The following is a 25930-nucleotide window of genomic DNA, read 5'->3' on the forward strand; positions in this document are numbered from 1 at the left end:
GTGCCTCAAACCCCGGCGTCCAAGAGTCCTCAACGATATCACGCACCTTTAAGATCAGCACACTAAATAAAAACGCAAATCATACTTTGCAGCGATCATCCGGAGCGAAACATTGTATTTAGGCCACTGAATAGCAGTGGCAGGCTCTGGGTGTACAACTCCTCTAGAGCAGTTTTGAGTGAACATCTCATAGGTACCGATTCAAGTTGCAGTTTATTGGCAACAGCATTCCAGACCCTGGGGGGCATCAATAGCAAAGGCCCTCCTCCAGTATCTGTACGGCAATAAGGAATATTAAGCTGGTAAATGAGCGTAGACCTTAGGTCAAATTTGTTCATTGAAACAGAGAGGAGATCCAGCAGGTAATATGCGGATTTCTTTGCAAGTACATCATCAATAAATAAGATCTGGTGCACAAGCCGTCGAACATTGAGAGATGTTAAGTTTGACCCAATGTAGAGATCACAGTGGCGAGTCCTATATGGGCAGTTCAATTCAAATCTTAAGGCCGAGTGAAACATTGAGTCAAGCTTCTTCAGTACAGTACTTGGGGCTGATGTATACACGATGTCACAGTAATCAAGTAGAGGCAGTATGGTTGCTTCTATCAATTCGAAACGGAACATAGGGGGGGAAGCAGTGCTTGTGTCGATACAGAAAACCAATTTTTATGTTTGTCTTTTACCACTATAATCAATGTGATCTTCAAAATTCAGTTTTAAATTCCAACAAGACTTACATCTCTACTTTATTGACCTGGTCAAGGCCTATGATACCATCAGTAGGCCGAGGCTCTGGGTTGTTCTTCGTGCTTTTAGAGTCCCCGACTCTCTGCTCACGATCATTAAGGACCTTCATGATGGTGGGCTGGGGGTCAAAGGCATTCCCCGTACACCTTGGGGTGCGACAGGGATGTCCGCTGGCTCCCACATTATTGAACATCCTTGACCACGTGGTTCGAGAGGCTTTCTATGGCTGTACCGGAGGAATCTCCATCTGCTACAGATACAACGGGAGGGGTGATCGAAGGCCGGGTGCCGTAGAGGGATGGCTCCCTATTGACCAATCACACGTTACGTGTGCCGATGATCTGGTGACTGAATTCCAACAGGGACCGACATCTCTGCTGCTTTATTGACCTGCTCAAGGGACTATGGTACCACCCCATGGTGTGGTATAATCACTGTGGTGTGTTCCCATGGGGTGGGATAATCACTGTGGTGTGGTATAATCACTGTGGTGTGGTATAATCACTGTGGTGTGGTATAATCACTGATGTATAAACACGGTGGTGTATCCCCTCTGCTGTGTTCCCATGGTGTAGATGAGGAACCAGGCTCGGGATACCCTCTTCTTACCCTCTCCTCCCCCCACCGCTCCCCCCACTCCCCCCGCTCCCCGAAACATCACCCCCATCACCCCCATCACCCCCATCACCCCCATCACCCCTATCACCCCCATCACCACCATCCTCCCGCTGCATCTCCCCTCGCCGCCGTTCTCTCCTCTCGACTCGCACGGAGGCCCTGGAGGTCCGGCCTCACCGCCGACAGGGCCGGAGCCGCAAGCAGCAGCCCTCGTGGTCAGCAGCTGCAGCAGCAGCAGCAGCAGCAGCAGGAGGTGGAGGAGGAGAGGAAGGTGGAGGAGAGGGAGGTGGAGGAGAGGGAGGTGGAGGAGAGGGAGGTGGAGGTGGAGGAGGAGAGGGTGGCCATGATGGAGTTGCCTGTGAGGCCTAGCGAAGGCTTCACGGCCGCCCCAGTCTCGGTGGTGCCGCGGCTCCCGGAGCCACATGGCGGAGGAGACGGCGACGGTGGTGAGGGGGGAGAGGGCACACGGACAGCACACTCACCCGCTTGCTCACCCGCTCACTCACTCGCTCGCTCGCTCGCCCCGCTCGCTCACCCGCTCACTCACTCGCTCACTCGCTCGCTCGCTCGCCCGCTCGCTCACCCGCTCGCCCGCTTGCTCACCCGCTCACTCGCTCGCTCGCTCGCTCGCCCGCTCGCTCGCCCGCTCGCTCACCCGCTCGCCCGCTCGCTCACCCGCTCACTCACTCACCCGCTCACTCGCTCGCTCGCTCACCCACTCACTCACTCACCCGCTCACTCACCCGCTCACCCACCCGCTCACTCGCCCGCTCACCCACCCGCTCACCCACTCACTCATCCGCTCACTCACCCGCTCACCCACCCGCTCACTCGCTCACTCCCCTCAGCTCACTCACCCGCTCACTCACTCACTCACTCACCCGCTCACTCACTCACTTGCTCACCCGCTCACTCACTCACTTGCTCACCCGCTCACTCACCCGCTCGCCCACTCACTCACTCACCCGCTCACCCGCTCACTCGCCCCGCTCGCTCACTCACTCGCCCGCTTGCTCACTCACTCACTCACCCGCTCACTCGCTCACTCTCCCGCTCTCTTACTCACTCACTCACCCGCTCACTCACTCACTCACTCACTCACTCACTCACCCGCTCACTCACTCACCCGCTCACTCACTCACTCACTCACCCACCCACTCACTCACCCGCTCACTCACTCACCCACACACTCACCCGCTCACTCACTCACTCGCCCCGCTCACTCACTCACCCACTCACTCACTCACCCAGTCCCTCACTCGCCCGCTCGCTCGCTCACTCACTCACCCGCTCACTCACTTACTCGCCCGCTCACTCACTTACCCGCTCACTCACTCGCTCGCCCCGCTCACTCACTCGCCCGCTCGCTCACTCACTCACTCACTCACCCACTCACTCACCCGCTCACTCACTCACTCACCCGCTCACTCACTCACTCACTCACTCACCTGCTTGCTCATTCACTCACCCGCTCACTCACTCACTCACCCGCTCACTCACCCGCTCACTCACCCGCTCGCTCGCTCACTCACCCGCTCACTCACTCACCCGCTCACTCGCTCGCTCGCTCACCCACTCACTCACTCACCCGCTCACTCACCCGCTCACCCACCCGCTCACTCGCCCGCTCACCCACCCGCTCACCCACTCACTCATCCGCTCACTCACCCGCTCACCCACCCGCTCACTCGCTCACTCACCTGCTCACTCACCCGCTCACTCGCTCACTCTCCCGCTCTCTTACTCACTCACTCACTCACCCGCTCACTCACTCACTCACTCACTCACCCGCTCACTCACTCACCCGCTCACTCACTCACTCACCCACCCACTCACTCACCCGCTCACTCACTCACCCACACACTCACCCGCTCACTCACTCACTCGCCCGCTCACTCACTCACCCACTCACTCACTCACCCAGTCTCTCACTCGCCCGCTCGCTCGCTCACTCACTCACCCGCTCACTCACTTACTCGCCCGCTCACTCACTTACCCGCTCACTCACTCGCTCGCCCGCTCACTCACTCGCCCGCTCGCTCATTCACTCACTCACCCACTCACTCACCCGCTCACTCACTCACTCACCCGCTCACTCACTCACTCATTCACCCACTCACTCACCCGCTCACTCACTCACCCGCTTTGGCGATCAATCACTCAATAACTCGCCCGCTTCACTGATCTCTCACTCATTCACTGTTGAGTCTGTGGTGCAGTGTTGAGTCTGTGGTGCAGTGTTGAGTCTATGGGCAGTGTTGAGTCTGTGGGTAGTGTTGAGTCTATGGTGCAGTGTTGAGTCTATGGGCAGTGTTGAGTCTATGGGCAGTGTTGAGTCTGTGGTGCAGTGTTGAGTCTGTGGTGCAGTGTTGAGTCTGTGGTGCAGTGTTGAGTCTATGGTGCAGTGTTGACTCTATGGGCAGTGTTGAGTCTATGGGTAGTGTTGAGTCTATGGTGCAGTGTTGAGTCTGTGGTGCAGTGTTGAGTCTGTGGTGCAGTGTTGAGTCTGTGGTGCAGTGTTGAGTCTATGGTGCAGTGTTGACTCTATGGGCAGTGTTGAGTCTATGGTGCAGTGTTGAGTCTATGGTGCAGTGTTGAGTCTGTGGTGCAGTGTTGAGTCTATGGTGCAGTGTTGACTCTATGGGCAGTGTTGAGTCTATGGGTAGTGTTGAGTCTAGTGCAGTGTTGAGTCTATGGTGCAGTGTTGAGTCTATGGGGCAGTGTTGAGTCTAGTGCAGTGTTGAGTCTGTGGTGCAGTGTTGAGTCTATGGTGCAGTGTTGAGTCTATGGTGCAGTGTTGAGTCGATGGGGCAGTGTTGAGTCTATGGGGCAGTGTTGAGTCTATGGTGCAGTGTTGAGTCTATGGTGCAGTGTTGAGTCGAGTGCAGTGTTGAGTCTGTGGTGCAGTGTTGAGTCTATGGTGCAGTGCTGAGTCTATGGTGCAGTGCTGAGTCTATGGTCACACCGCACGTAGCCCATCCGCGTTCATCGGAGATGCGGGACCGCTCACCGGGTCCCCACTCACCACCCCCCACCACCCCCACCACTCCTCCCGCTCACCACTCACCACCACCACCACCGCTCCCGCTCACCCGCAGGCTGCGACGCGACGGTGCTGTCGCTATCGGCGCCGGTGATCCACGCGCGGTTTGGCCACGCGGCGGGTGCGTGGATGCGCGACCCCGAGGACCCCAGCGGGAAGATCTACGTGGCCAGCCACCGGCACGGCAGCAGCCTGCTGGAGTTCGAGAACGAGGCAGCCCTGCGCCAGGGTGAGCACCACCACCACCACCACCAACAACAACAACAATCCCAACCACACCACAACGCACCCAGCAACCACCACCCACCAGCCCACCCACCAACCGCCACCCACCAACTCACCCACCAACCGCCACCCACCAACCAACCGCCACCCACCAACCGCCACCCACAAACCCTCCCTGACCAACCGCCACCCACCAACCCATCAACAGCCACCCACCAACCGCCACCCACCAACTGCCACACTCAAACCGCCAACCACCAACTCTCCCCGACCAACCGCCACCCACCAACTGCCACCCACCAACCGCCACCCACCAACTGCCACCCATCACCCCAACCACCAACTGCCACCCATCACCCCACCCACCAACCGCCACCCACCAACCGCCCCTCACCAATCCCCCCCCACACCAACCCCTCACCCTCCCACCCGACAGGGGACACCACGGGGGGTAGCGTGAGGGATACCACGTGGTGACACCGCCGGTGACACCGCCGGTGACACCACGGCTGGACACCGGCGGTCCCCTCCTCCCCCCTCACCGCTTACCCCCCCCACCCCCCCCACCCCTCCCACCCCCCCCACCCCCCCCCACCCCCCCCCACCCCCCCCCCCCACCCTCCCTCGCCGGCGCCGTGTCCAGGCCGCTGGAGCGCGTCCCACAAGCTGCCGTACGCGTGGCTGGGCACGGGCCACGCGCTCCACGCCGGCTCCCTCTACTACCGGCGCGCCTTCACGCGCACCGCCCTGCGCTACGACCTGCGCCGGCGCCACGTGGCCGCCTGGCACCAGCTCCACGACCTCCTCCTGCCGGAGCATCGCGGCGCCGGCGACGACCACGACGACGACGCCACCGCCGGCCCGGGGTCGCCGGATTCGCCGGGAGGGGAGGCGGGCGCCGGCTACGGCGGCGAGTCGGTGACGTTTGCGGTGGACTCGGGCTCCCTGTGGGTGGCCTACGTGGAGACGGAGGGCCTGGCGCTCGTGCTGCTGCGTCTCGGCGTCGCTGACCTGGCCCCGCGCGGCGAGCCGGCGCTCTACCGCACCGGGCTGAGCGCCGGCCGCTTCTCGCTGGCGTTCCTCGCCTGCGGCGTCCTCTACGCGGCGGCGCCGGCGGCGGCTCGGCACGGCGCCAGCGGGGGGTGGCGACGGCGACGAGGACGGAGACGGCGGCGCGACGCTGCTGGTGCCGTACGCGTACGACACGCACACCGGGGCGCTGGCGGCGCCGGGGCTGCGCCTGCGGAGCCCCTTCCGGGGAGGGGCGGGCGCCGCCCAGCTGAGCTACAACGCTCGCGACGGCGCCCTCTACGCGTGGGACAGCGGGCGCCAGCTCACCTACAACGTCACCTTCACCTAGCGGCGGCGGCGGCGGGGGGTGGCGTCCCGAGGTGGCACTAGCAGGGGTCACCAGCAGGGGTCACCAGCAGGGGGCACCAGAAGGTGACGCCAGCAGGTGACGTCAGTAGGGGTCACCAGCAGGGGTCACCAGCAGGGAGCACCAGCAAGGGGTCACCAGCAGAGGGCGCCAGCGTCCACGAGACAAATATGGCCACCACTTCAGTTCACCACGGCCAGTGTGAACATGAGGCTCTGACTCTGTGTGAGTCTGTGTGGGTCTCTGTGTGAGTGTGTGGGTCTCTGTGTGAGTGTGTGGGTCTCTGTGTGTGAGTCTGTGGGTCTCTGTGTGAGTCTGTGGGTCTCTGTGTGAGTCTGTGGGTCTCTGTGTGAGTCTGTGGGTCTCTGTGTGTGAGTCTGTGGGTCTCTGTGTGAGTCTGTGGGTCTCTGTGTGAGTCTGTGAGTCTCTGTGTGATTCTGTGGGTCTCTGTGTGAGTCTGTGGGTCTCTGTGTGATTCTGTGGGTCTCTGTGTGATTCTGTGGGTCTCTGTGTGAGTCTGTGGGTCTCTGTGTGAGTCTGTAGGTCTCTGTGTGAGTCTCTGTGTGAGTCTGTGAGTCTCTGTGTGAGTCTGTCGGTCTCTGTGTGAGTCTGTGGGTCTCTGTGTGAGTCTGTGAGTCTCTGTGTGATTCTGTGGGTCTCTGTGTGAGTCTGTGGGTCTCTGTGTGATTCTGTGGGTCTCTGTGTGATTCTGTGGGTCTCTGTGTGAGTCTGTGGGTCTCTGTGTGAGTCTGTAGGTCTCTGTGTGAGTCTCTGTGTGAGTCTGTGAGTCTCTGTGTGAGTCTGTCGGTCTCTGTGTGAGTCTGTGGGTCTCTGTGTGATTCTGTGGGTCTCTGTGTGAGTCTGTAGGTCTCTGTGTGATTCTGTGGGTCTCTGTGTGAGTCTGTGGATCTCTGTGTGAGTCTGTGGGTCTCTGTGTGTGAGTCTGTGTGAGTCTCTGCGTGAGTCTGTGGGTCTCTGTGTGAGTCTCTGTGTGAGTCTGTGGGTCTCTGTGTGAGTCTCTGTGTGAGTCTGTGGGTCTCTGTGAGTCTGTGGGTCTCTGCGTGAGTCTGTGGGTCTCTGTGTGAGTCTGTGGGTATCTGCGTGAGTCTGTGGGTCTCTGTGTGTGAGTCTGTGGGTCTCTGTGTGAGTCTGTGGGTCTCTGTGTGTGAGTCTGTGGGTCTCTGTGTGTGAGTCTGTGGGTCTCTGTGTGAGTCTGTGGGTCTCTGTGTGAGTCTGTGAGTCTCTGTGTGATTCTGTGGGTCTCTGTGTGAGTCTGTGGGTCTCTGTGTGATTCTGTGGGTCTCTGTGTGATTCTGTGGGTCTCTGTGTGAGTCTGTGGGTCTCTGTGTGAGTCTGTAGGTCTCTGTGTGAGTCTCTGTGTGAGTCTGTGAGTCTCGGTGTGAGTCTGTGGGTCTCTGTGTGAGTCTGTGGGTCTCTGTGTGATTCTGTGGGTCTCTGTGTGAGTCTGTAGGTCTCTGTGTGATTCTGTGGGTCTCTGTGTGAGTCTGTGGATCTCTGTGTGAGTCTGTGGGTCTCTGTGTGTGAGTCTGTGTGAGTCTCTGCGTGAGTCTGTGGGTCTCTGTGTGAGTCTCTGTGTGAGTCTGTGGGTCTCTGTGTGAGTCTCTGTGTGAGTCTGTGGGTCTCTGTGAGTCTGTGGGTCTCTGCGTGAGTCTGTGGGTCTCTGCGTGAGTCTGTGGGTCTCTGCGTGAGTCTGTGGGTCTGTGTGTGAGTCTGTGGGTCTCTGTGTGAGTCTGTGGGTCTCTGCGTGAGTCTGTGGGTCTCTGTGTGAGTCTGTGGGTCTCTGCGTGAGTCTGTGGGTCTCTGCGTGAGTCTGTGGGTCTCTGCGTGAGTCTGTGGGTCTCTGCGTGAGTCTGTGAGTCTCTGCGTGAGTCTGTGGGTCTCTGTGTGAGTCTGTGTGGGTCTCTGTGTGAATCTTCGGGAGTCTCTGCATGAGTCTGTGTGTCTCTGTGTGAGTCTGTGGGTCTCTGCGTGAGTCTGTGGGTCTCTGCGTGAGTCTGTGGGTCTTTGCGTGAGTCTTTGTGAGTCTCTGCGTGAGTCTGTGAGTCTCTGCGTGAGTCTTTGTGAGTCTCTGTGTGAGTCTGTGAGTGAGTCTGTGGGTCTCTGTGTGAGTCTGTGGGTCTCTGTGTGAGTCTGTGGGTCTCTGTGTGAGTCCGTGAGTCTCTGTGTGAGTCTGTGGGTCTCTGTGTGAGTCTGTGGGTCTCTGTGTGATTCTGTGGGTCTCTGTGTGAGTCTGTAGGTCTCTTTGTGATTCTGTGGGTCTCTGTGTGAGTCTGTGGATCTCTGTGTGAGTCTGTGGGTCTCTGTGTGTGAGTCTGTGTGAGTCTCTGCGTGAGTCTGTGGGTCTCTGTGTGAGTCTCTGTGTGAGTCTGTGGGTCTCTGTGTGAGTATCTGTGTGAGTCTGTGGGTCTCTGTGAGTCTGTGGGTCTCTGCGTGAGTCTGTGGGTCTCTGTGTGAGTCTGTGGGTCTCTGCGTGAGTCTGTGGGTCTCTGTGTGTGAGTCTGTGGGTCTCTGTGTGTGAGTCTGTGGGTCTCTGTGTGAGTCTGTGGGTCTCTGTGTGAGTCTGTGAGTCTCTGTGTGATTCTGTGGGTCTCTGTGTGAGTCTGTGGGTCTCTGTGTGATTCTGTGGGTCTCTGTGTGATTCTGTGGGTCTCTGTGTGAGTCTGTGGATCTCTGTGTGAGTCTGTGGGTCTCTGTGTGTGAGTCTGTGTGAGTCTGTGGGTCTCTGTGTGATTCTGTGGGTCTCTGTGTGAGTCTGTAGGTCTCTGTGTGATTATGTGGGTCTCTGTGTGAGTCTGTGGATCTCTGTGTGAGTCTGTGGGTCTCTGTGTGTGAGTCTGTGTGAGTCTCTGTGTGAGTCTGTGGGTCTCTGTGTGAGTCTCTGTGTGAGTCTGTGGGTCTCTGTGTGAGTCTCTGTGTGAGTATGTGGGTCTCTGTGAGTCTGTGGGTCTCTGCGTGAGTCTGTGGGTCTCTGTGTGAGTCTGTGGGTCTCTGCGTGAGTCTGTGGGTCTCTGCGTGAGTCTGTGGATCTCTGCGTGAGTTTGTGGGTCTCTGTGTGAGTCTGTGGGTCTCTGTGTGAGTCTGTGGATCTCTGTGTGAGTCTGTGGGTCTCTGTGTGTGAGTCTGTGTGAGTCTCTGCGTGAGTCTGTGGTCTCTGTGTGAGTCTCTGTGTGAGTCTGTGGGTCTCTGTGTGAGTCTATGTGTGAGTCTGTGGGTCTCTGTGAGTCTGTGGGTCTCTGCGTGAGTCTGTGGGTCTCTGTGTGAGTCTGTGGGTATCTGCGTGAGTCTGTGGGTCTCTGTGTGTGAGTCTGTGGGTCTCTGTGTGAGTCTGTGGGTCTCTGTGTGTGAGTCTGTGGGTCTCTGTGTGTGAGTCTGTGGGTCTCTGTGTGAGTCTGTGGGTCTCTGTGTGAGTCTGTGAGTCTCTGTGTGATTCTGTGGGTCTCTGTGTGAGTCTGTGGGTCTCTGTGTGATTCTGTGGGTCTCTGTGTGATTCTGTGGGTCTCTGTGTGAGTCTGTGGGTCTCTGTGTGAGTCTGTAGGTCTCTGTGTGAGTCTCTGTGTGAGTCTGTGAGTCTCGGTGTGAGTCTGTGGGTCTCTGTGTGAGTCTGTGGGTCTCTGTGTGATTCTGTGGGTCTCTGTGTGAGTCTGTAGGTCTCTGTGTGATTCTGTGGGTCTCTGTGTGAGTCTGTGGATCTCTGTGTGAGTCTGTGGGTCTCTGTGTGTGAGTCTGTGTGAGTCTCTGCGTGAGTCTGTGGGTCTCTGTGTGAGTCTCTGTGTGAGTCTGTGGGTCTCTGTGTGAGTCTCTGTGTGAGTCTGTGGGTCTCTGTGAGTCTGTGGGTCTCTGCGTGAGTCTGTGGGTCTCTGCGTGAGTCTGTGGGTCTCTGCGTGAGTCTGTGGGTCTGTGTGTGAGTCTGTGGGTCTCTGTGTGAGTCTGTGGGTCTCTGCGTGAGTCTGTGGGTCTCTGTGTGAGTCTGTGGGTCTCTGCGTGAGTCTGTGGGTCTCTGCGTGAGTCTGTGGGTCTCTGCGTGAGTCTGTGGGTCTCTGCGTGAGTCTGTGAGTCTCTGCGTGAGTCTGTGGGTCTCTGTGTGAGTCTGTGTGGGTCTCTGTGTGAATCTTCGGGAGTCTCTGCATGAGTCTGTGTGTCTCTGTGTGAGTCTGTGGGTCTCTGCGTGAGTCTGTGGGTCTCTGCGTGAGTCTGTGGGTCTTTGCGTGAGTCTTTGTGAGTCTCTGCGTGAGTCTGTGAGTCTCTGCGTGAGTCTTTGTGAGTCTCTGTGTGAGTCTGTGAGTGAGTCTGTGGGTCTCTGTGTGAGTCTGTGGGTCTCTGTGTGAGTCTGTGGGTCTCTGTGTGAGTCCGTGAGTCTCTGTGTGAGTCTGTGGGTCTCTGTGTGAGTCTGTGGGTCTCTGTGTGATTCTGTGGGTCTCTGTGTGAGTCTGTAGGTCTCTTTGTGATTCTGTGGGTCTCTGTGTGAGTCTGTGGATCTCTGTGTGAGTCTGTGGGTCTCTGTGTGTGAGTCTGTGTGAGTCTCTGCGTGAGTCTGTGGGTCTCTGTGTGAGTCTCTGTGTGAGTCTGTGGGTCTCTGTGTGAGTATCTGTGTGAGTCTGTGGGTCTCTGTGAGTCTGTGGGTCTCTGCGTGAGTCTGTGGGTCTCTGTGTGAGTCTGTGGGTCTCTGCGTGAGTCTGTGGGTCTCTGTGTGTGAGTCTGTGGGTCTCTGTGTGTGAGTCTGTGGGTCTCTGTGTGAGTCTGTGGGTCTCTGTGTGAGTCTGTGAGTCTCTGTGTGATTCTGTGGGTCTCTGTGTGAGTCTGTGGGTCTCTGTGTGATTCTGTGGGTCTCTGTGTGATTCTGTGGGTCTCTGTGTGAGTCTGTGGATCTCTGTGTGAGTCTGTGGGTCTCTGTGTGTGAGTCTGTGTGAGTCTGTGGGTCTCTGTGTGATTCTGTGGGTCTCTGTGTGAGTCTGTAGGTCTCTGTGTGATTATGTGGGTCTCTGTGTGAGTCTGTGGATCTCTGTGTGAGTCTGTGGGTCTCTGTGTGTGAGTCTGTGTGAGTCTCTGTGTGAGTCTGTGGGTCTCTGTGTGAGTCTCTGTGTGAGTCTGTGGGTCTCTGTGTGAGTCTCTGTGTGAGTATGTGGGTCTCTGTGAGTCTGTGGGTCTCTGCGTGAGTCTGTGGGTCTCTGTGTGAGTCTGTGGGTCTCTGCGTGAGTCTGTGGGTCTCTGCGTGAGTCTGTGGATCTCTGCGTGAGTTTGTGGGTCTCTGTGTGAGTCTGTGGGTCTCTGTGTGAGTCTGTGGATCTCTGTGTGAGTCTGTGGGTCTCTGTGTGTGAGTCTGTGTGAGTCTCTGCGTGAGTCTGTGGTCTCTGTGTGAGTCTCTGTGTGAGTCTGTGGGTCTCTGTGTGAGTCTATGTGTGAGTCTGTGGGTCTCTGTGAGTCTGTGGGTCTCTGCGTGAGTCTGTGGGTCTCTGTGTGAGTCTGTGGGTCTCTGTGTGAGTCTGTGGGTCTCTGTGTGAGTCTGTGAGTCTCTGTGTGATTCTGTGGGTCTCTGTGTGAGTCTGTGGGTCTCTGTGTGATTATGTGGGTCTCTGTGTGATTCTGTGGGTCTCTGTGTGAGTCTGTGGGTCTCTGTGTGAGTCTGTAGGTCTCTGTGTGAGTCTCTGTGTGAGTCTGTGAGTCTCTGTGTGAGTCTGTGGGTCTCTGTGTGAGTCTGTGGGTCTCTGTGTGATTCTGTGGGTCTCTGTGTGAGTCTGTAGGTCTCTGTGTGATTCTGTGGGTCTCTGTGTGAGTCTGTGGATCTCTGTGTGAGTCTGTGGGTCTCTGTGTGTGAGTCTGTGTGAGTCTCTGCGTGAGTCTGTGGGTCTCTGTGTGAGTCTGTGGGTCTCTGTGTGAGTCTCTGTGTGAGTCTGTGGGTCTCTGTGAGTCTGTGGGTCTCTGCGTGAGTCTGTGGGTCTCTGTGTGAGTCTGTGGGTCTTTGCGTGAGTCTGTGGGTCTCTGCGTGAGTCTGTGGGTCTCTGTGTGAGTCTGTGGGTCTCTGCGTGAGTCTGTGGGTCTCTGTGTGAGTCTGTGGGTCTCTGCGTGAGTCTGTGGGTCTCTGCGTGAGTCTGTGGGTCTCTGCGTGAGTCTGTGGGTCTCTGCGTGAGTCTGTGGGTCTCTGCGTGAGTCTGTGGGTCTCTGTGTGAGTCTGTGTGGGTCTCTGTGTCAATTTTCGGGAGTCTCTGCATGAGTCTGTGTGTCTCTGTGTGAGTCTGTGGGTCTCTGCGTGAGTCTGTGGGTCTCTGCGTGAGTCTGTGGGTCTTTGCGTGAGTCTTTGTGAGTCTCTGCGTGAGTCTGTGAGTCTCTGCGTGAGTCTTTGTGAGTCTCTGTGTGAGTCTGTGAGTGAGTCTGTGGGTCTCTGTGTGAGTCTGTGGGTCTCTGTGTGAGTCTGTGGGTCTCTGTGTGAGTCCATGAGTCTCTGTGTGAGTCTGTGGGTCTCTGTGTGAGTCTGTGGGTCTCTGTGTGAGTCTGTGGGTCTCTGTGTGATTCTGTGGGTCTCTGTGTGAGTCTGTAGGTCTCTGTGTGATTCTGTGGGTCTCTGTGTGAGTCTATGGATCTCTGTGTGAGTCTGTGGGTCTCTGTGTGTGAGTCTGTGTGAGTCTCTGCGTGAGTCTGTGGGTCTCTGTGTGAGTCTCTGTGTGAGTCTGTGGGTCTCTGTGTGAGTCTCTGTGTGAGTCTGTGGGTCTCTGTGAGTCTGTGGGTCTCTGCGTGAGTCTGTGGGTCTCTGTGTGAGTCTGTGGGTCTCTGCGTGAGTCTGTGGGTCTCTGTGTGTGAGTCTGTGGGTCTCCGTGTGAGTCTGTGGGTCTCTGTGTGTGAGTCTGTGTGTCTGTGTGTGTGAGTCTGTGGGTCTCTGTGTGAGTCTGTGGGTCTCTGTGTGAGTCTGTGAGTCTCTGTGTGATTCTGTGGGTCTCTGTGTGAGTCTGTGGGTCTCTGTGTGATTCTGTGGGTCTCTGTGTGATTCTGTGGGTCTCTGTGTGAGTCTGTGGGTCTCTGTGTGAGTCTGTAGGTCTCTGTGTGAGTCTCTGTGTGAGTCTGTGGGTCTCTGTGTGAGTCTGTGGGTCTCTGTGTGAGTCTGTGGGTCTCTGTGTGAGTCTGTGGATCTCTGTGTGAGTCTGTGGGTCTCTGTGTGAGTCTGTGGGTCTCTGTGTGAGTCTGTGGATCTCTGTGTGAGTCTGTGTGAGTCTCTGCGTGAGTCTGTGGGTCTCTGTGTGAGTCTCTGTGTGAGTCTGTGGGTCTCTGTGTGAGTCTCTGTGTGAGTCTGTGGGTCTCTGTGAGTCTGTGGGTCTCTGCGTGAGTCTGTGGGTCTCTGTGTGAGTCTGTGGGTCTCTGCGTGAGTCTGTGGGTCTCTGCGTGAGTCTGTGGGTCTTTGTGTGAGTCTGCGGGTCTCTGCGTGAGTCTGTGGGTCTCTGTGTGAGTCTGTGGGTCTCTGCGTGAGTCTGTGGGTCTCTGTGTGAGTCTGTGGGTCTCTGTGTGAGTCTCAGTGTGAGTCTGTGGGTCTCTGTGTGAGTCTCTGTGTGAGTCTGTGGGTCTCTGTGAGTCTGTGGGTCTCTGCGTGAGTCTGTGGGTCTCTGTGTGAGTCTGTGGGTCTCTGCGTGAGTCTGTGGGTCTCTGCGTGAGTCTGTGGGTCTCTGTGTGAGTCTGTGGGTCTCTGCGTGAGTCTGTGGGTCTCTGTGTGAGTCTGTGGGTCTCTGCGTGAGTCTGTGGGTCTCTGCGTGAGTCTGTGGGTCTCTGCGTGAGTCTGTGGGTCTCTGTGTGAGTCTGTGGGTCTCTGTGTGAGTCTGTGGGTCTCTGTGTGAGTCTGTGTGTCTCTGCGTGAGTCTGTGGGTCTCTGCGTGAGTCTGTGGGTCTCTGCGTGAGTCTGTGGGTCTTTGCGTGAGTCTTTGTGAGTCTCTGCGTGAGTCTGTGAGTCTCTGCGTGAGTCTTTGTGAGTCTCTGTGTGAGTCTGTGAGTGAGTCTGTGGGTCTCTGCGTGAGTCTGTGGGTCTTTGCGTGAGTCTTTGTGAGTCTCTGCGTGAGTCTGTGAGTCTCTGCGTGAGTCTTTGTGAGTCTCTGTGTGAGTCTGTGAGTGAGTCTGTGGGTCTCTGTGTGATTCTGTGGGTCTCTGTGTGATTCTGTGGGTCTCTGTGTGAGTCTGTGGGTCTCTGTGTGAGTCTGTAGGTCTCTGTGTGAGTCTCTGTGTGAGTCTGTGAGTCTCTGTGTGAGTCTGTCGGTCTCTGTGTGAGTCTGTGGGTCTCTGTGTGATTCTGTGGGTCTCTGTGTGAGTCTGTAGGTCTCTGTGTGATTCTGTGGGTCTCTGTGTGAGTCTATGGATCTCTGTGTGAGTCTGTGGGTCTCTGTGTGTGAGTCTGTGTGAGTCTCTGCGTGAGTCTGTGGGTCTCTGTGTGAGTCTCTGTGTGAGTCTGTGGGTCTCTGTGTGAGTCTCTGTGTGAGTCTGTGGGTCTCTGTGAGTCTGTGGGTCTCTGCGTGAGTCTGTGGGTCTCTGTGTGAGTCTGTGGGTCTCTGCGTGAGTCTGTGGGTCTCTGTGTGTGAGTCTGTGGGTCTCCGTGTGAGTCTGTGGGTCTGTGTGTGTGAGTCTGTGTGTCTGTGTGTGTGAGTCTGTGGGTCTCTGTGTGAGTCTGTGGGTCTCTGTGTGAGTCTGTGAGTCTCTGTGTGAGTCCGTGAGTCTCTGTGTGAGTCTGTGGGTCTCTGTGTGAGTCTGTGGGTCTCTGTGTGAGTCTGTGGGTCTCTGTGTGATTCTGTGGGTCTCTGTGTGAGTCTGTAGGTCTCTGTGTGATTCTGTGGGTCTCTGTGTGAGTCTGTGGGTCTCTGTGTGAGTCTGTGGGTCTCTGTGTGTGAGTCTGTGGGTCTCTGTGTGTGAGTCTGTGGGTCTCTGTGTGAGTCTGTGGGTCTCTGTGTGAGTCTGTGAGTCTCTGTGTGATTCTGTGGGTCTCTGTGTGAGTCTGTGGGTCTCTGTGTGATTCTGTGGGTCTCTGTGTGATTCTGTGGGTCTCTGTGTGAGTCTGTGGGTCTCTGTGTGAGTCTGTAGGTCTCTGTGTGAGTCTCTGTGTGAGTCTGTGAGTCTCGGTGTGAGTCTGTGGGTCTCTGTGTGAGTCTGTGGGTCTCTGTGTGATTCTGTGGGTCTCTGTGTGAGTCTGTAGGTCTCTGTGTGATTCTGTGGGTCTCTGTGTGAGTCTGTGGGTCTCTGTGTGTGAGTCTGTGTGAGTCTCTGCGTGAGTCTGTGGGTCTCTGTGTGAGTCTCTGTGTGAGTCTGTGGGTCTCTGTGTGAGTCTCTGTGTGAGTCTGTGGGTCTCTGTGAGTCTGTGGGTCTCTGCGTGAGTCTGTGGGTCTCTGCGTGAGTCTGTGGGTCTCTGCGTGAGTCTGTGGGTCTGTGTGTGAGTCTGTGGGTCTCTGTGTGAGTCTGTGGGTCTCTGCGTGAGTCTGTGGGTCTCTGTGTGAGTCTGTGGGTCTCTGCGTGAGTCTGTGGGTCTCTGCGTGAGTCTGTGGGTCTCTGCGTGAGTCTGTGGGTCTCTGCGTGAGTCTGTGAGTCTCTGCGTGAGTCTGTGGGTCTCTGTGTGAGTCTGTGTGGGTCTCTGTGTGAATCTTCGGGAGTCTCTGCATGAGTCTGTGTGTCTCTGTGTGAGTCTGTGGGTCTCTGCGTGAGTCTGTGGGTCTCTGCGTGAGTCTGTGGGTCTTTGCGTGAGTCTTTGTGAGTCTCTGCGTGAGTCTGTGAGTCTCTGCGTGAGTCTTTGTGAGTCTCTGTGTGAGTCTGTGAGTGAGTCTGTGGGTCTCTGTGTGAGTCTGTGGGTCGCTGTGTGAGTCTGTGGGTCTCTGTGTGAGTCCGTGAGTCTCTGTGTGAGTCTGTGGGTCTCTGTGTGAGTCTGTGGGTCTCTGTGTGATTCTGTGGGTCTCTGTGTGAGTCTGTAGGTCTCTGTGTGATTCTGTGGGTCTCTGTGTGAGTCTGTGGATCTCTGTGTGAGTCTGTGGGTCTCTGTGTGTGAGTCTGTGTGAGTCTCTGGGTGAGTCTGTGGGTCTCTGTGTGAGTCTCTGTGTGAGTCTGTGGGTCTCTGTGTGAGTATCTGTGTGAGTCTGTGGGTCTCTGTGAGTCTGTGGATCTCTGCGTGAGTCTGTGGGTCTCTGTGTGAGTCTGTGGGTCTCTGCGTGAGTCTGTGGGTCTCTGTGTGTGAGTCTGTGGGTCTCTGTGTGTGAGTCTGTGGGTCTCTGTGTGAGTCTGTGGGTCTCTGTGTGAGTCTGTGAGTCTCTGTGTGAGTCTGTGGGTCTCTGTGTGATTCTGTGGGTCTCTGTGTGATTCTGTGGGTCTCTGTGTGAGTCTGTGGGTCTCTGTGTGAGTCTGTAGGTCTCTGTGTGAGTCTCTGTGTGAGTCTCTGTGTGAGTCTGTGGGTCTCTGTGTGAGTCTGTGGGTCTCTGTGTGATTCTGTGGGTCTCTGTGTGAGTCTGTAGGTCTCTGTGTGATTCTGTGGGTCTCTGTGTGAGTCTGTGGATCTCTGTGTGAGTCTGTGGGTCTCTGTGTGTGAGTCTGTGTGAGTCTCTGCGTGAGTCTGTGGGTCTCTGTGTGAGTCTCTGTGTGAGTCTGTGGGTCTCTGTGTGAGTCTCTGTGTGAGTATGTGGGTCTCTGTGAGTCTGTGGGTCTCTGCGTGAGTCTGTGGGTCTCTGTGTGAGTCTGTGGGTCTCTGCGTGAGTCTGTGGGTCTCTGCGTGAGTCTGTGGGTCTCTGCGTGAGTTTGTGGGTCTCTGTGTGAGTCTGTGGGTCTCTGTGTGAGTCTGTGGATCTCTGTGTGAGTCTGTGGGTCTCTGTGTGTGAGTCTGTGTGAGTCTCTGCGTGAGTCTGTGGTCTCTGTGTGAGTCTCTGTGTGAGTCTGTGGGTCTCTGTGTGAGTCTATGTGTGAGTCTGTGGGTCTCTGTGAGTCTGTGGGTCTCTGCGTGAGTCTGTGGGTCTCTGTGTGAGTCTGTGGGTCTCTGTGTGAGTCTGTGCGTCTCTGTGTGTGAGTCTGTGGGTCTCTGTGTGTGAGTCTGTGGGTCTCTGTGTGAGTCTGTGGGTCTCTGTGTGAGTCTGTGAGTCTCTGTGTGATTCTGTGGGTCTCTGTGTGAGTCTGTGGGTCTCTGTGTGATTATGTGGGTCTCTGTGTGATTCTGTGGGTCTCTGTGTGAGTCTGTGGGTCTCTGTGTGAGTCTGTAGGTCTCTGTGTGAGTCTCTGTGTGAGTCTGTGAGTCTCTGTGTGAGTCTGTGGGTCTCTGTGTGAGTCTGTGGGTCTCTGTGTGATTCTGTGGGTCTCTGTGTGAGTCTGTAGGTCTCTGTGTGATTCTGTGGGTCTCTGTGTGAGTCTGTGGATCTCTGTGTGAGTCTGTGGGTCTCTGTGTGTGAATCTGTGTGAGTCTCTGCGTGAGTCTGTGGGTCTCTGTGTGAGTCTGTGGGTCTCTGTGTGAGTCTCTGTGTGAGTCTGTGGGTCTCTGTGAGTCTGTGGGTCTCTGCGTGAGTCTGTGGGTCTCTGTGTGAGTCTGTGGGTCTTTGCGTGAGTCTGTGGGTCTCTGCGTGAGTCTGTGGGTCTCTGTGTGAGTCTGTGGGTCTCTGCGTGAGTCTGTGGGTCTCTGTGTGAGTCTGTGGGTCTCTGTGTGAGTCTGTGGGTCTCTGCGTGAGTCTGTGGGTCTCTGCGTGAGTCTGTGGGTCTCTGCGTGAGTCTGTGGGTCTCTGCGTGAGTCTGTGGGTCTCTGTGTGAGTCTGTGTGGGTCTCTGTGTCAATTTTCGGGAGTCTCTGCATGAGTCTGTGTGTCTCTGTGTGAGTCTGTGGGTCTCTGCGTGAGTCTGTGGGTCTCTGCGTGAGTCTGTGGGTCTTTGCGTGAGTCTTTGTGAGTCTCTGCGTGAGTCTGTGAGTCTCTGCGTGAGTCTTTGTGAGTCTCTGTGTGAGTCTGTGAGTGAGTCTGTGGGTCTCTGTGTGAGTCTGTGGGTCTCTGTGTGAGTCTGTGGGTCTCTGTGTGAGTCCGTGAGTCTCTGTGTGAGTCTGTGGGTCTCTGTGTGAGTCTGTGGGTCTCTGTGTGAGTCTGTGGGTCTCTGTGTGATTCTGTGGGTCTCTGTGTGAGTCTGTAGGTCTCTGTGTGATTCTGTGGGTCTCTGTGTGAGTCTATGGATCTCTGTGTGAGTCTGTGGGTCTCTGTGTGTGAGTCTGTGTGAGTCTCTGCGTGAGTCTGTGGGTCTCTGTGTGAGTCTCTGTGTGAGTCTGTGGGTCTCTGTGTGAGTCTCTGTGTGAGTCTGTGGATCTCTGTGAGTCTGTGGGTCTCTGCGTGAGTCTGTGGGTCTCTGTGTGAGTCTGTGGGTCTCTGCGTGAGTCTGTGGGTCTCTGTGTGTGAGTCTGTGGGTCTCCGTGTGAGTCTGTGGGTCTCTGTGTGTGAGTCTGTGTGTCTGTGTGTGTGAGTCTGTGGGTCTCTGTGTGAGTCTGTGGGTCTCTGTGTGAGTCTGTGAGTCTCTGTGTGATTCTGTGGGTCTCTGTGTGAGTCTGTGGGTCTCTGTGTGATTCTGTGGGTCTCTGTGTGATTCTGTGGGTCTCTGTGTGAGTCTGTGGGTCTCTGTGTGAGTCTGTAGGTCTCTGTGTGAGTCTCTGTGTGAGTCTGTGGGTCTCTGTGTGAGTCTGTGGGTCTCTGTGTGATTCTGTGGGTCTCTGTGTGAGTCTGTAGGTCTCTGTGTGATTCTGTGGGTCTCTGTGTGAGTCTGTGGATCTCTGTGTGAGTCTGTGGGTCTCTGTGTGAGTCTGTGGGTCTCTGTGTGAGTCTGTGGATCTCTGTGTGAGTCTGTGTGAGTCTCTGCGTGAGTCTGTGGGTCTCTGTGTGAGTCTCTGTGTGAGTCTGTGGGTCTCTGTGTGAGTCTCTGTGTGAGTCTGTGGGTCTCTGTGAGTCTGTGGGTCTCTGCGTGAGTCTGTGGGTCTCTGTGTGAGTCTGTGGGTCTCTGCATGAGTCTGTGGGTCTCTGCGTGAGTCTGTGGGTCTTTGTGTGAGTCTGTGGGTCTCTGCGTGAGTCTGTGGGTCTCTGTGTGAGTCTGTGGGTCTCTGCGTGAGTCTGTGTTTCTCTGTGTGAGTCTGTGGGTCTCTGTGTGAGTCTCAGTGTGAGTCTGTGGGTCTCTGTGTGAGTCTCTGTGTGAGTCTGTGGGTCTCTGTGAGTCTGTGGGTCTCTGCGTGAGTCTGTGGGTCTCTGTGTGAGTCTGTGGGTCTCTGCGTGAGTCTGTGGGTCTCTGCGTGAGTCTGTGGGTCTCTGTGTGAGTCTGTGGGTCTCTGCGTGAGTCTGTGGGTCTCTGCGTGAGTCTGTGGGTCTCTGCGTGAGTCTGTGGGTCTCTGCGTGAGTCTGTGGGTCTCTGCGTGAGTCTGTGGGTCTCTGTGTGAGTCTGTGGGTCTCTGTGTGAGTCTGTGGGTCTCTGTGTGAGTCTGTGTGTCTCTGCGTGAGTCTGTGGGTCTCTGCGTGAGTCTGTGGGTCTCTGCGTGAGTCTGTGGGTCTTTGCGTGAGTCTTTGTGAGTCTCTGCGTGAGTCTGTGAGTCTCTGCGTGAGTCTTTGTGAGTCTCTGTGTGAGTCTGTGAGTGAGTCTGTGGGTCTCTGCGTGAGTCTGTGGGTCTCTGTGTGAGTCTGTGGGTCTCTGCGTGAGTCTGTGGGTCTCTGCGTGAGTCTGTGGGTCTTTGCGTGAGTCTTTGTGTGTCTCTGTGTGAGTCTGTGGGTCTCTGCGTGAGTCTGTGGGTCTCTGTGTGAGTCTGTGGGTCTCTGCGTGAGTCTGTGGGTCTCTGCGTGAGTCTGTGGGTCTTTGCGTGAGTCTTTGTGTGTCTCTGCGTGAGTCTGTGGGTCTCTGCGTGAGTCTGTGGGTCTTTGCGTGAGTCTGTGGGTCTCTGCGTGAGTCTGTGGGTCTTTGCGTGAGTCTGTGGGTCTCTGTGTGAGTCTGTGGGTCTTTGCGTGAGTCTGTGGGTCTCTGCGTGAGTCTGTGGGTCTTTGCGTGAGTCTTTGTGTGTCTCTGCGTGAGTCTGTGGGTCTCTGCGTGAGTCTGTGTGTCTCTGTGTGAGTCTGTGGGTCTCTGTGTGAGTCTGTGGGTCTCTGTGTGGGTCTCTGTGTGAGTCTGTGGGTCTCTGTGTGGGTCTTTGCGTGAGTCTTTGTGGGTCTCTGTGTGAGTCTGTGTGTGAGTCTGTGTGTCTCTGTGTGAGTCCGTGAGTCTCTGCGCGAGTCTCTGCAGCTTCAGCCTCCGGTCGACATTCGAATCTCCGAGACGGTCGTTACGAGTCTGTTGTGCCGTTTCCATCCCCTCCCCCTCCTCCTTCTCGTCGTCGTCGTCGTCGGTGTATAATCTCAGAGTATAAATCATTCTAACAGAGCCACCCCGTCCCTGCCTCCGTGTCTCCGTGTCTCTCAAAGCGGTGGGGAGCGGTGGCGCAGCTGTTAGCGCCACGAACCCGGCGACCCGAGTTCCATTCCCGCTCACGGCCAACACCACCGGTGACGATTATCTGAATCGGTACCTGGGCCTAACCCTAGGTCGACTCAGCCTCAAGCGAGAACCTTGTGCGGTGTAGTAAACATCGCCACTGGGGAGACAAAGGCGGCCGGGCGTGGTGCTGGCCACCCACCCCCTCGTGCGCCACAGTGCCGGCAGCCTTCATAGGAGCTTCTCGCTAACAGCACTTGCCCCTGCAGCCTGCTAGAGGCTACACATGGGGTGGTGGGTGGGCAGGGAAGGAAATTCTCACCAAAGGGACGATGGCTTTGCCCCCGTGGTGTTCGCTCGCCGTCGTCACCGCTGCGGTGGCCACGTGAGACGTGGACTCCGTCGCCTGAGACGCGGAGATTCGGGGCTCCGATCGCGACCCCACGACCTCCTGTACACCAGGCAAAGGAGTTGCCATCTCGGCAACAGACACACACGCACGCACACACACACACGCGCACACACACACATGCGCACACACGCACACACACGCACACACATGCGCACACACACACATGCACACACACGCACACACATGCGCACACACATGCACACACACATGCACACACATGCGCACACATGCGCACACACATGCACACACGCATGCACACGCATGCACACACGCACGCACACACGCGCACACATGCACACACACATGCGCACACACACACGTCCACACAAAGATAAAGATCCCCCGTATAGCCTTAACAGACTGTAGGGGCAAGTGCTGTTAGCGAGCAACTATGAAGGCCGGAACGGCACACGAGGGGGTGGGTGGCCAGCACCACGCCCGACCGCCTTTGTCTCCCCAGTGGCGATGTTTACACACCGCTACACCAGGTACTCATTTGAGGCTGAGTCGACCTAGGGGAGGCCCGGGACGGGTTCAGATAATCGTCACTGGTGTTGGCCGTGAGCGGGAATCGAACTCGTGTCGCCGGGTTCATAGCGCAGCGCGCTAACCGCTGCACCACCGATCCCCACACGTCCACACACACACACTCTCTCACACCCACTAACCACACACGCGTGTGCTGCTACAGACAGCAGCAGCCATTCGCCAAGGCGCTTGTGCCAGGCTAGGTGCACTTTGAGGCGGTTACGTAACTCAGGTGCTTTGCATTGACTGCAGTGCCAGGCGAGCTGCAGGTCACGGGACAGACCAAGGTGCCATTGGCTGAGATGACAGCTGGCTGATGCACCACCTGTGCCCCCTACTGTGCAAACTTACTGTGTTTTATCCACCGGGCGCTCTGCTCGTTGTTGTGAGCGTCGCTCCTCCGCCCTCCGTTGTTGTTGGAGGGCGACTGCCTCCAACTGCCCAGTAGCGTCCTTCACGAGCCTCCTCCACTGAGGCCGATCTTGACACCGCTGGTACCAGTCATCGGCAAGTCCACTCAGATCCACGTCCTCCTGTACCACATCACTCCATCTCTTCTCTAGCCCGTGCCGCGCCCGTTTAGCCCCCTCGATCCGGCCAAACAAAAGCTGTTGAGGCATGCGGTGGCTGGGCATGCGGGCTACATGACCCAGCCAACGCAGCCTTGCCTGCCGGAGGAGCTCACTGATGGGAATGTGTCCAGATCTTTTCAGGAATTGTGAGTTCCTTACATAATCCAGCCTAGTTAAACCCAGGATGGATCGTAGGCAGGCCAGCCTAAATGTTTCCAACCGGCGAAGATGCTCCACTAGGGGGGTCCACGTTTCGCAAGCGTAGAGAAGGGAGGGAATGACCGTGGCCGAGAAGACCTGAAACTTCGTGCGGAGCGACAGACCAGGTAGCTTCCACACAGCGTTACGCAGCCGATGAAATCATAATGCCGCCCGACTGATTCGGAGTGAGACCTCTGCTGATAAACAGGAGCTGGTCATGAGCACACTGCCCAGGTATGGGAAACTCTCCACTCTCTCCACAACTGCCCCATCGCCGATTGGGAGTTGTGGGGGTGGAGTGTCCGATGGTACAAAATACCCAGGCAGCTGCTTAGTTTTGGTGGGGCTGATGGTAAGGCCCCAACTCTTAGTGGCACGCTCCAGTCTCAGCAGCAGCGCCTCCAACTCTTCCTAAAAGTGAGCAGCAATCACCAGATCGTCGGCATACATAACATGGTCAGTACACAAAGTTCCCCTGTGTAGCCTTAACAGACTGTTGGGGCAAGTGCTGTTTGTAGCAAGTAGCAGCAGCACTGATGATGTGGCACACGAGGGGGCGGGTGGCCAGCACCACGCCCGGCCGCCTTTGTCTTCCCAGTGGCGATGGTGACGACACACACAGCGCCAGGTACTCAAGGTGAGTTCCTCACCACGACCACTCCCGTACCGCCACCATCATTACACCATCGCCATCACCATAACTACCGCCACCACCACCAGCCACCACCATCGCCACCACCACATCATCACTGTAACCACCATCATCACCACCACTATCTCCATTATCACCGCCACCATCGCCACCACCACCACCACCATTACACCATCGCCATCACCATAACTACCGCCACCACCACCACATCATCACTGTAACCACCATCATCACCACCGCCATCAACACCATCACCACGGCCATCACCATCATCACCACCACTATCTCCATCATCACCACTACCATCACCATCGCCACCACCACCATCACCATCGCCACCACCACCATCACGACCATCATCACCACCACCATCACGACCATCACCACCATCACGACAACCACGTCGCAAGGCTCTAAGTGCTTTATTGAAGGATTCAAATGTTCGGCTCATCATCATAAAACTCTCAAACTCATCGCAGGGGTCACAATTGGGGGGGGGGGGGGTCACGGGGAAGGGGGTCATGGGGAGGTGGGGTCACGGAGAGGGGAGGAGGAGTCATGGGGTCACGGAGAGGGGAGGGGTCATGGGGAGGTGGGGTCACGGAGAGGGGAGGAGGAGTCATGGGGTCACGGAGAGGGGAGGGGTCATGGGGAGGTGGGGTCACGGAGAGGGGAGGAGGGGTCATGGGGAGGTGGGGTCACGGAGAGGGGAGGAGGGGTCATGGGGAGGTGGGGTCACGGAGAGGGGAGGAGGGGTCATGGGGAGGTGGGGTCACGGAGAGGGGAGGAGGGGTCATGGGGAGGTGGGGTCACGGAGAGGGGGGGGGGGTCATGGAGCGGTGGGTGTAGTGGTTAGCGCTACGCTGCGCTATGAACCCGGCGACACGGGTTCGATTCCCGCTCAACCAGTGACGATTATCTGAACCGGTCCCGGGCCTCCCCTAGGTCGACTCAGCCTCAAATGAGTACCTGGTGCGGTGTGTAAAAATTGCCACTGGGGAGACAAAGGCGGCCGGGCGTGGTGCTGGCCACCCACCCCCTCGTGTGTCGTTCCGGCCTTCATAAGTACTCGCTAACAGCACTTGCCCCTACAGTCTGTTCAGGCTATATGGGGCATCTTTGTCTTTGTATGTGTGGGTGTGTGTGTGTATCTGTGTGTGTATCTGTGTGTCTGTGTGTATCTGTGTGTGTGTATGTCTGTGTGTGTATCTGTATGTGTGTCAGTGTGTGTCTGTGTGTGTGTGTGTCTGTGTGTGTGTGTCTGTGTATGTCTGTGTGTGTCTGTGTGTGTGTGCGTGTGTCTATATGTGTGTATCAGTGTGTGTGTGTATCACAGGGGGATGTTGCCGTGCTTCTTGTGGGGGTTCTTGAGGCTCTTGGTGCTCAGGGCGTCTGTGTGTGTGTGTCTGTGTGTGTGTGTCTGTGTGTGTGTGTGTGTCTCTGTGTGTGTCTATATGTGTGGTGTATGTCAGTGTGTGTCTGTGTGTGTGTGTGTGTGTCTGTGTGTGTGTCTGTGTGTGTGTGTGTCTGTGTGTGTCTGTGTGTGTGTGTGTGTGTCTGTGTGTCTGTGTGTGTGTGTGTCTGTGTGTGTGTGTGTCTGTGTGTGTGTCTGTGTGTGTGTCTGTGTGTGTGTGTGTCAGTGTGTGAATCACAGGGGGATGTTGCCGTGCTTCTTGTGGGGGTTCTTGAGGCTCTTGGTGCTCAGGGCGTCTGTGTGTGTGTGTCTGTGTGTGTGTGTGTGTCTGTGTGTGTGTGTGTGTGTGTCTGTGTGTGTGTGTGTGTGTGTCTGTGTGTGTCTGTGTGTGTGTCTGTGTGTGTCTGTGTCTGTGTCTGTGTGTGTGTGTGTCAGTGTGTGAATCACAGGGGGATGTTGCCGTGCTTCTTGTGGGGGTTCTTGAGGCTCTTGGTGCTCAGGGCGTCCAGGTCCCGGCACAGTCGCTGGCGCGTCGTCGCCGGGCGGATTATGTCGTCCACAAAGCCTGCACCGGGGGGGGGGGGGCACGGGGGGGGGGGCACGGGGGGGGGGGGGCACGGGGGGGGGCACGGGGGGAGTGGGGGGACAGTGAGTGGTGGTGGTGGTACTGGTGGTAGTGGTGGAGGCGGTGGGGTTAGTGATGGTGATGATTAAAATATGTGCTGGTGGTGCTGGTGGTGCTGGTGGTGCTGGTGGTGGTGATGGTGGTGGTAGTGTTGATAGTGTTGATAGTGGCAGTGATGATGATGGTGCTGGTGGTAGTGGTGATAGTGGTGGTGATGATGATGGTGCTGGTGATGATGGTGCTGGTGGTGATGGTGGTGGCAGTGTTGATGGTCGCAGTGATGATGATGGTGCTGGTGGTAGTGGTGATAGTGGTGGTTATGATGATGGTGCTGGTGATGATGGTGCTGGTGGTGATGGTGGTGGCAGTGTTGATGGTCGCAGTGATGATGATGGTGCTGGTGGTAGTGGTGATAGTGGTGGTTATGATGATGGTGCTGGTGATGATGGTGCTGGTGGTGATGGTGGTGGCAGTGTTGATGGTCGCAGTGATGATGATGGTGCTGGAGGTAGTGGTGATAGTGGTGATGATGATGGTGCTGGTGATGATGGTGCTGGTGGTGATGGTGGTGGCAGTGTTGATGGTCGCAGTGATGATGATGGTGCTGGTGGTGGTGATGGTGGTGGTGGTAGTGGTGCTGGTGGTGGTGGTAGTGGTGGTGGTGATGTTGTTGACGGTGGTGGTGGCAGTAGCGGTGGTAGTGATGTTGATGATGGTGGTAGCGGTGGTCCGGCAAAAACCACCCCCTACCTCCTCGTGGTGCCGGACGGCAACGCCGTGGTGGGCAGTGCTGTGGGGGGGGGGGCAAATTTAGTGTGTAGCCACACACCACGGCGGCCAAACGGGGGCTCTGGACGGGTGCGAGGGGCTGGTAACCCCTCCACCTTAAATTAACTACCACCAAACCACGATTAAAAAAAATAATTAAGCTTGTGCCGGAGGCCCCGGGGGGACAGGCGTCTATGACGTCTCGTGACCAAAAGCCATCTGGCGGAGCCAGGAGACTGAATCTTCACCCTCGGGGCTCCTCCAGAAACAACAAAAAGCCACTACGTGTGGCCACGTGGAATGTTCGAACGCTCACTGCGGAGGAGAG

The 25930-nt window shown here is 56.5% G+C and overlaps 2 protein-coding genes across 2 annotated transcripts in view; one reads left to right on the forward strand and one right to left on the reverse strand.

Annotated features, from left to right (window-relative positions):
- Positions 1 to 1710: 1710 nt before the first annotated feature.
- LOC144740382 (olfactomedin-like protein 2A) lies at positions 1711 to 6060 on the forward strand. Its single transcript, XM_078623238.1, is given in 4 exon segments — positions 1711 to 1813; positions 4466 to 4639; positions 5279 to 5701; positions 5703 to 6060. Coding segments are annotated over 4 exon segments (993 nt in total). The 3' UTR covers positions 5996 to 6060.
- Positions 6061 to 23201: 17141 nt separating this feature from the next.
- LOC144740383 (propionyl-CoA carboxylase beta chain, mitochondrial-like) overlaps positions 23202 to 25930 on the reverse strand; it is a 72800-nt gene continuing 70071 nt past the window's right edge. Inside the window, exon 16 of the mRNA XM_078623239.1 lies at positions 23202 to 24774. Coding sequence (XP_078479365.1) covers positions 24653 to 24774 — 122 coding nt within the window. The 3' untranslated portion in view covers positions 23202 to 24652. The remainder of the gene's footprint in view (positions 24775 to 25930) is intronic.

This window comes from Lampetra planeri, unplaced genomic scaffold, assembly GCF_965212315.1.
Source record: "Lampetra planeri unplaced genomic scaffold, kcLamPlan1.2.h2 scaffold_210, whole genome shotgun sequence".
In the NCBI taxonomy this organism is placed as follows: Eukaryota; Metazoa; Chordata; class Hyperoartia; order Petromyzontiformes; family Petromyzontidae; genus Lampetra; species Lampetra planeri.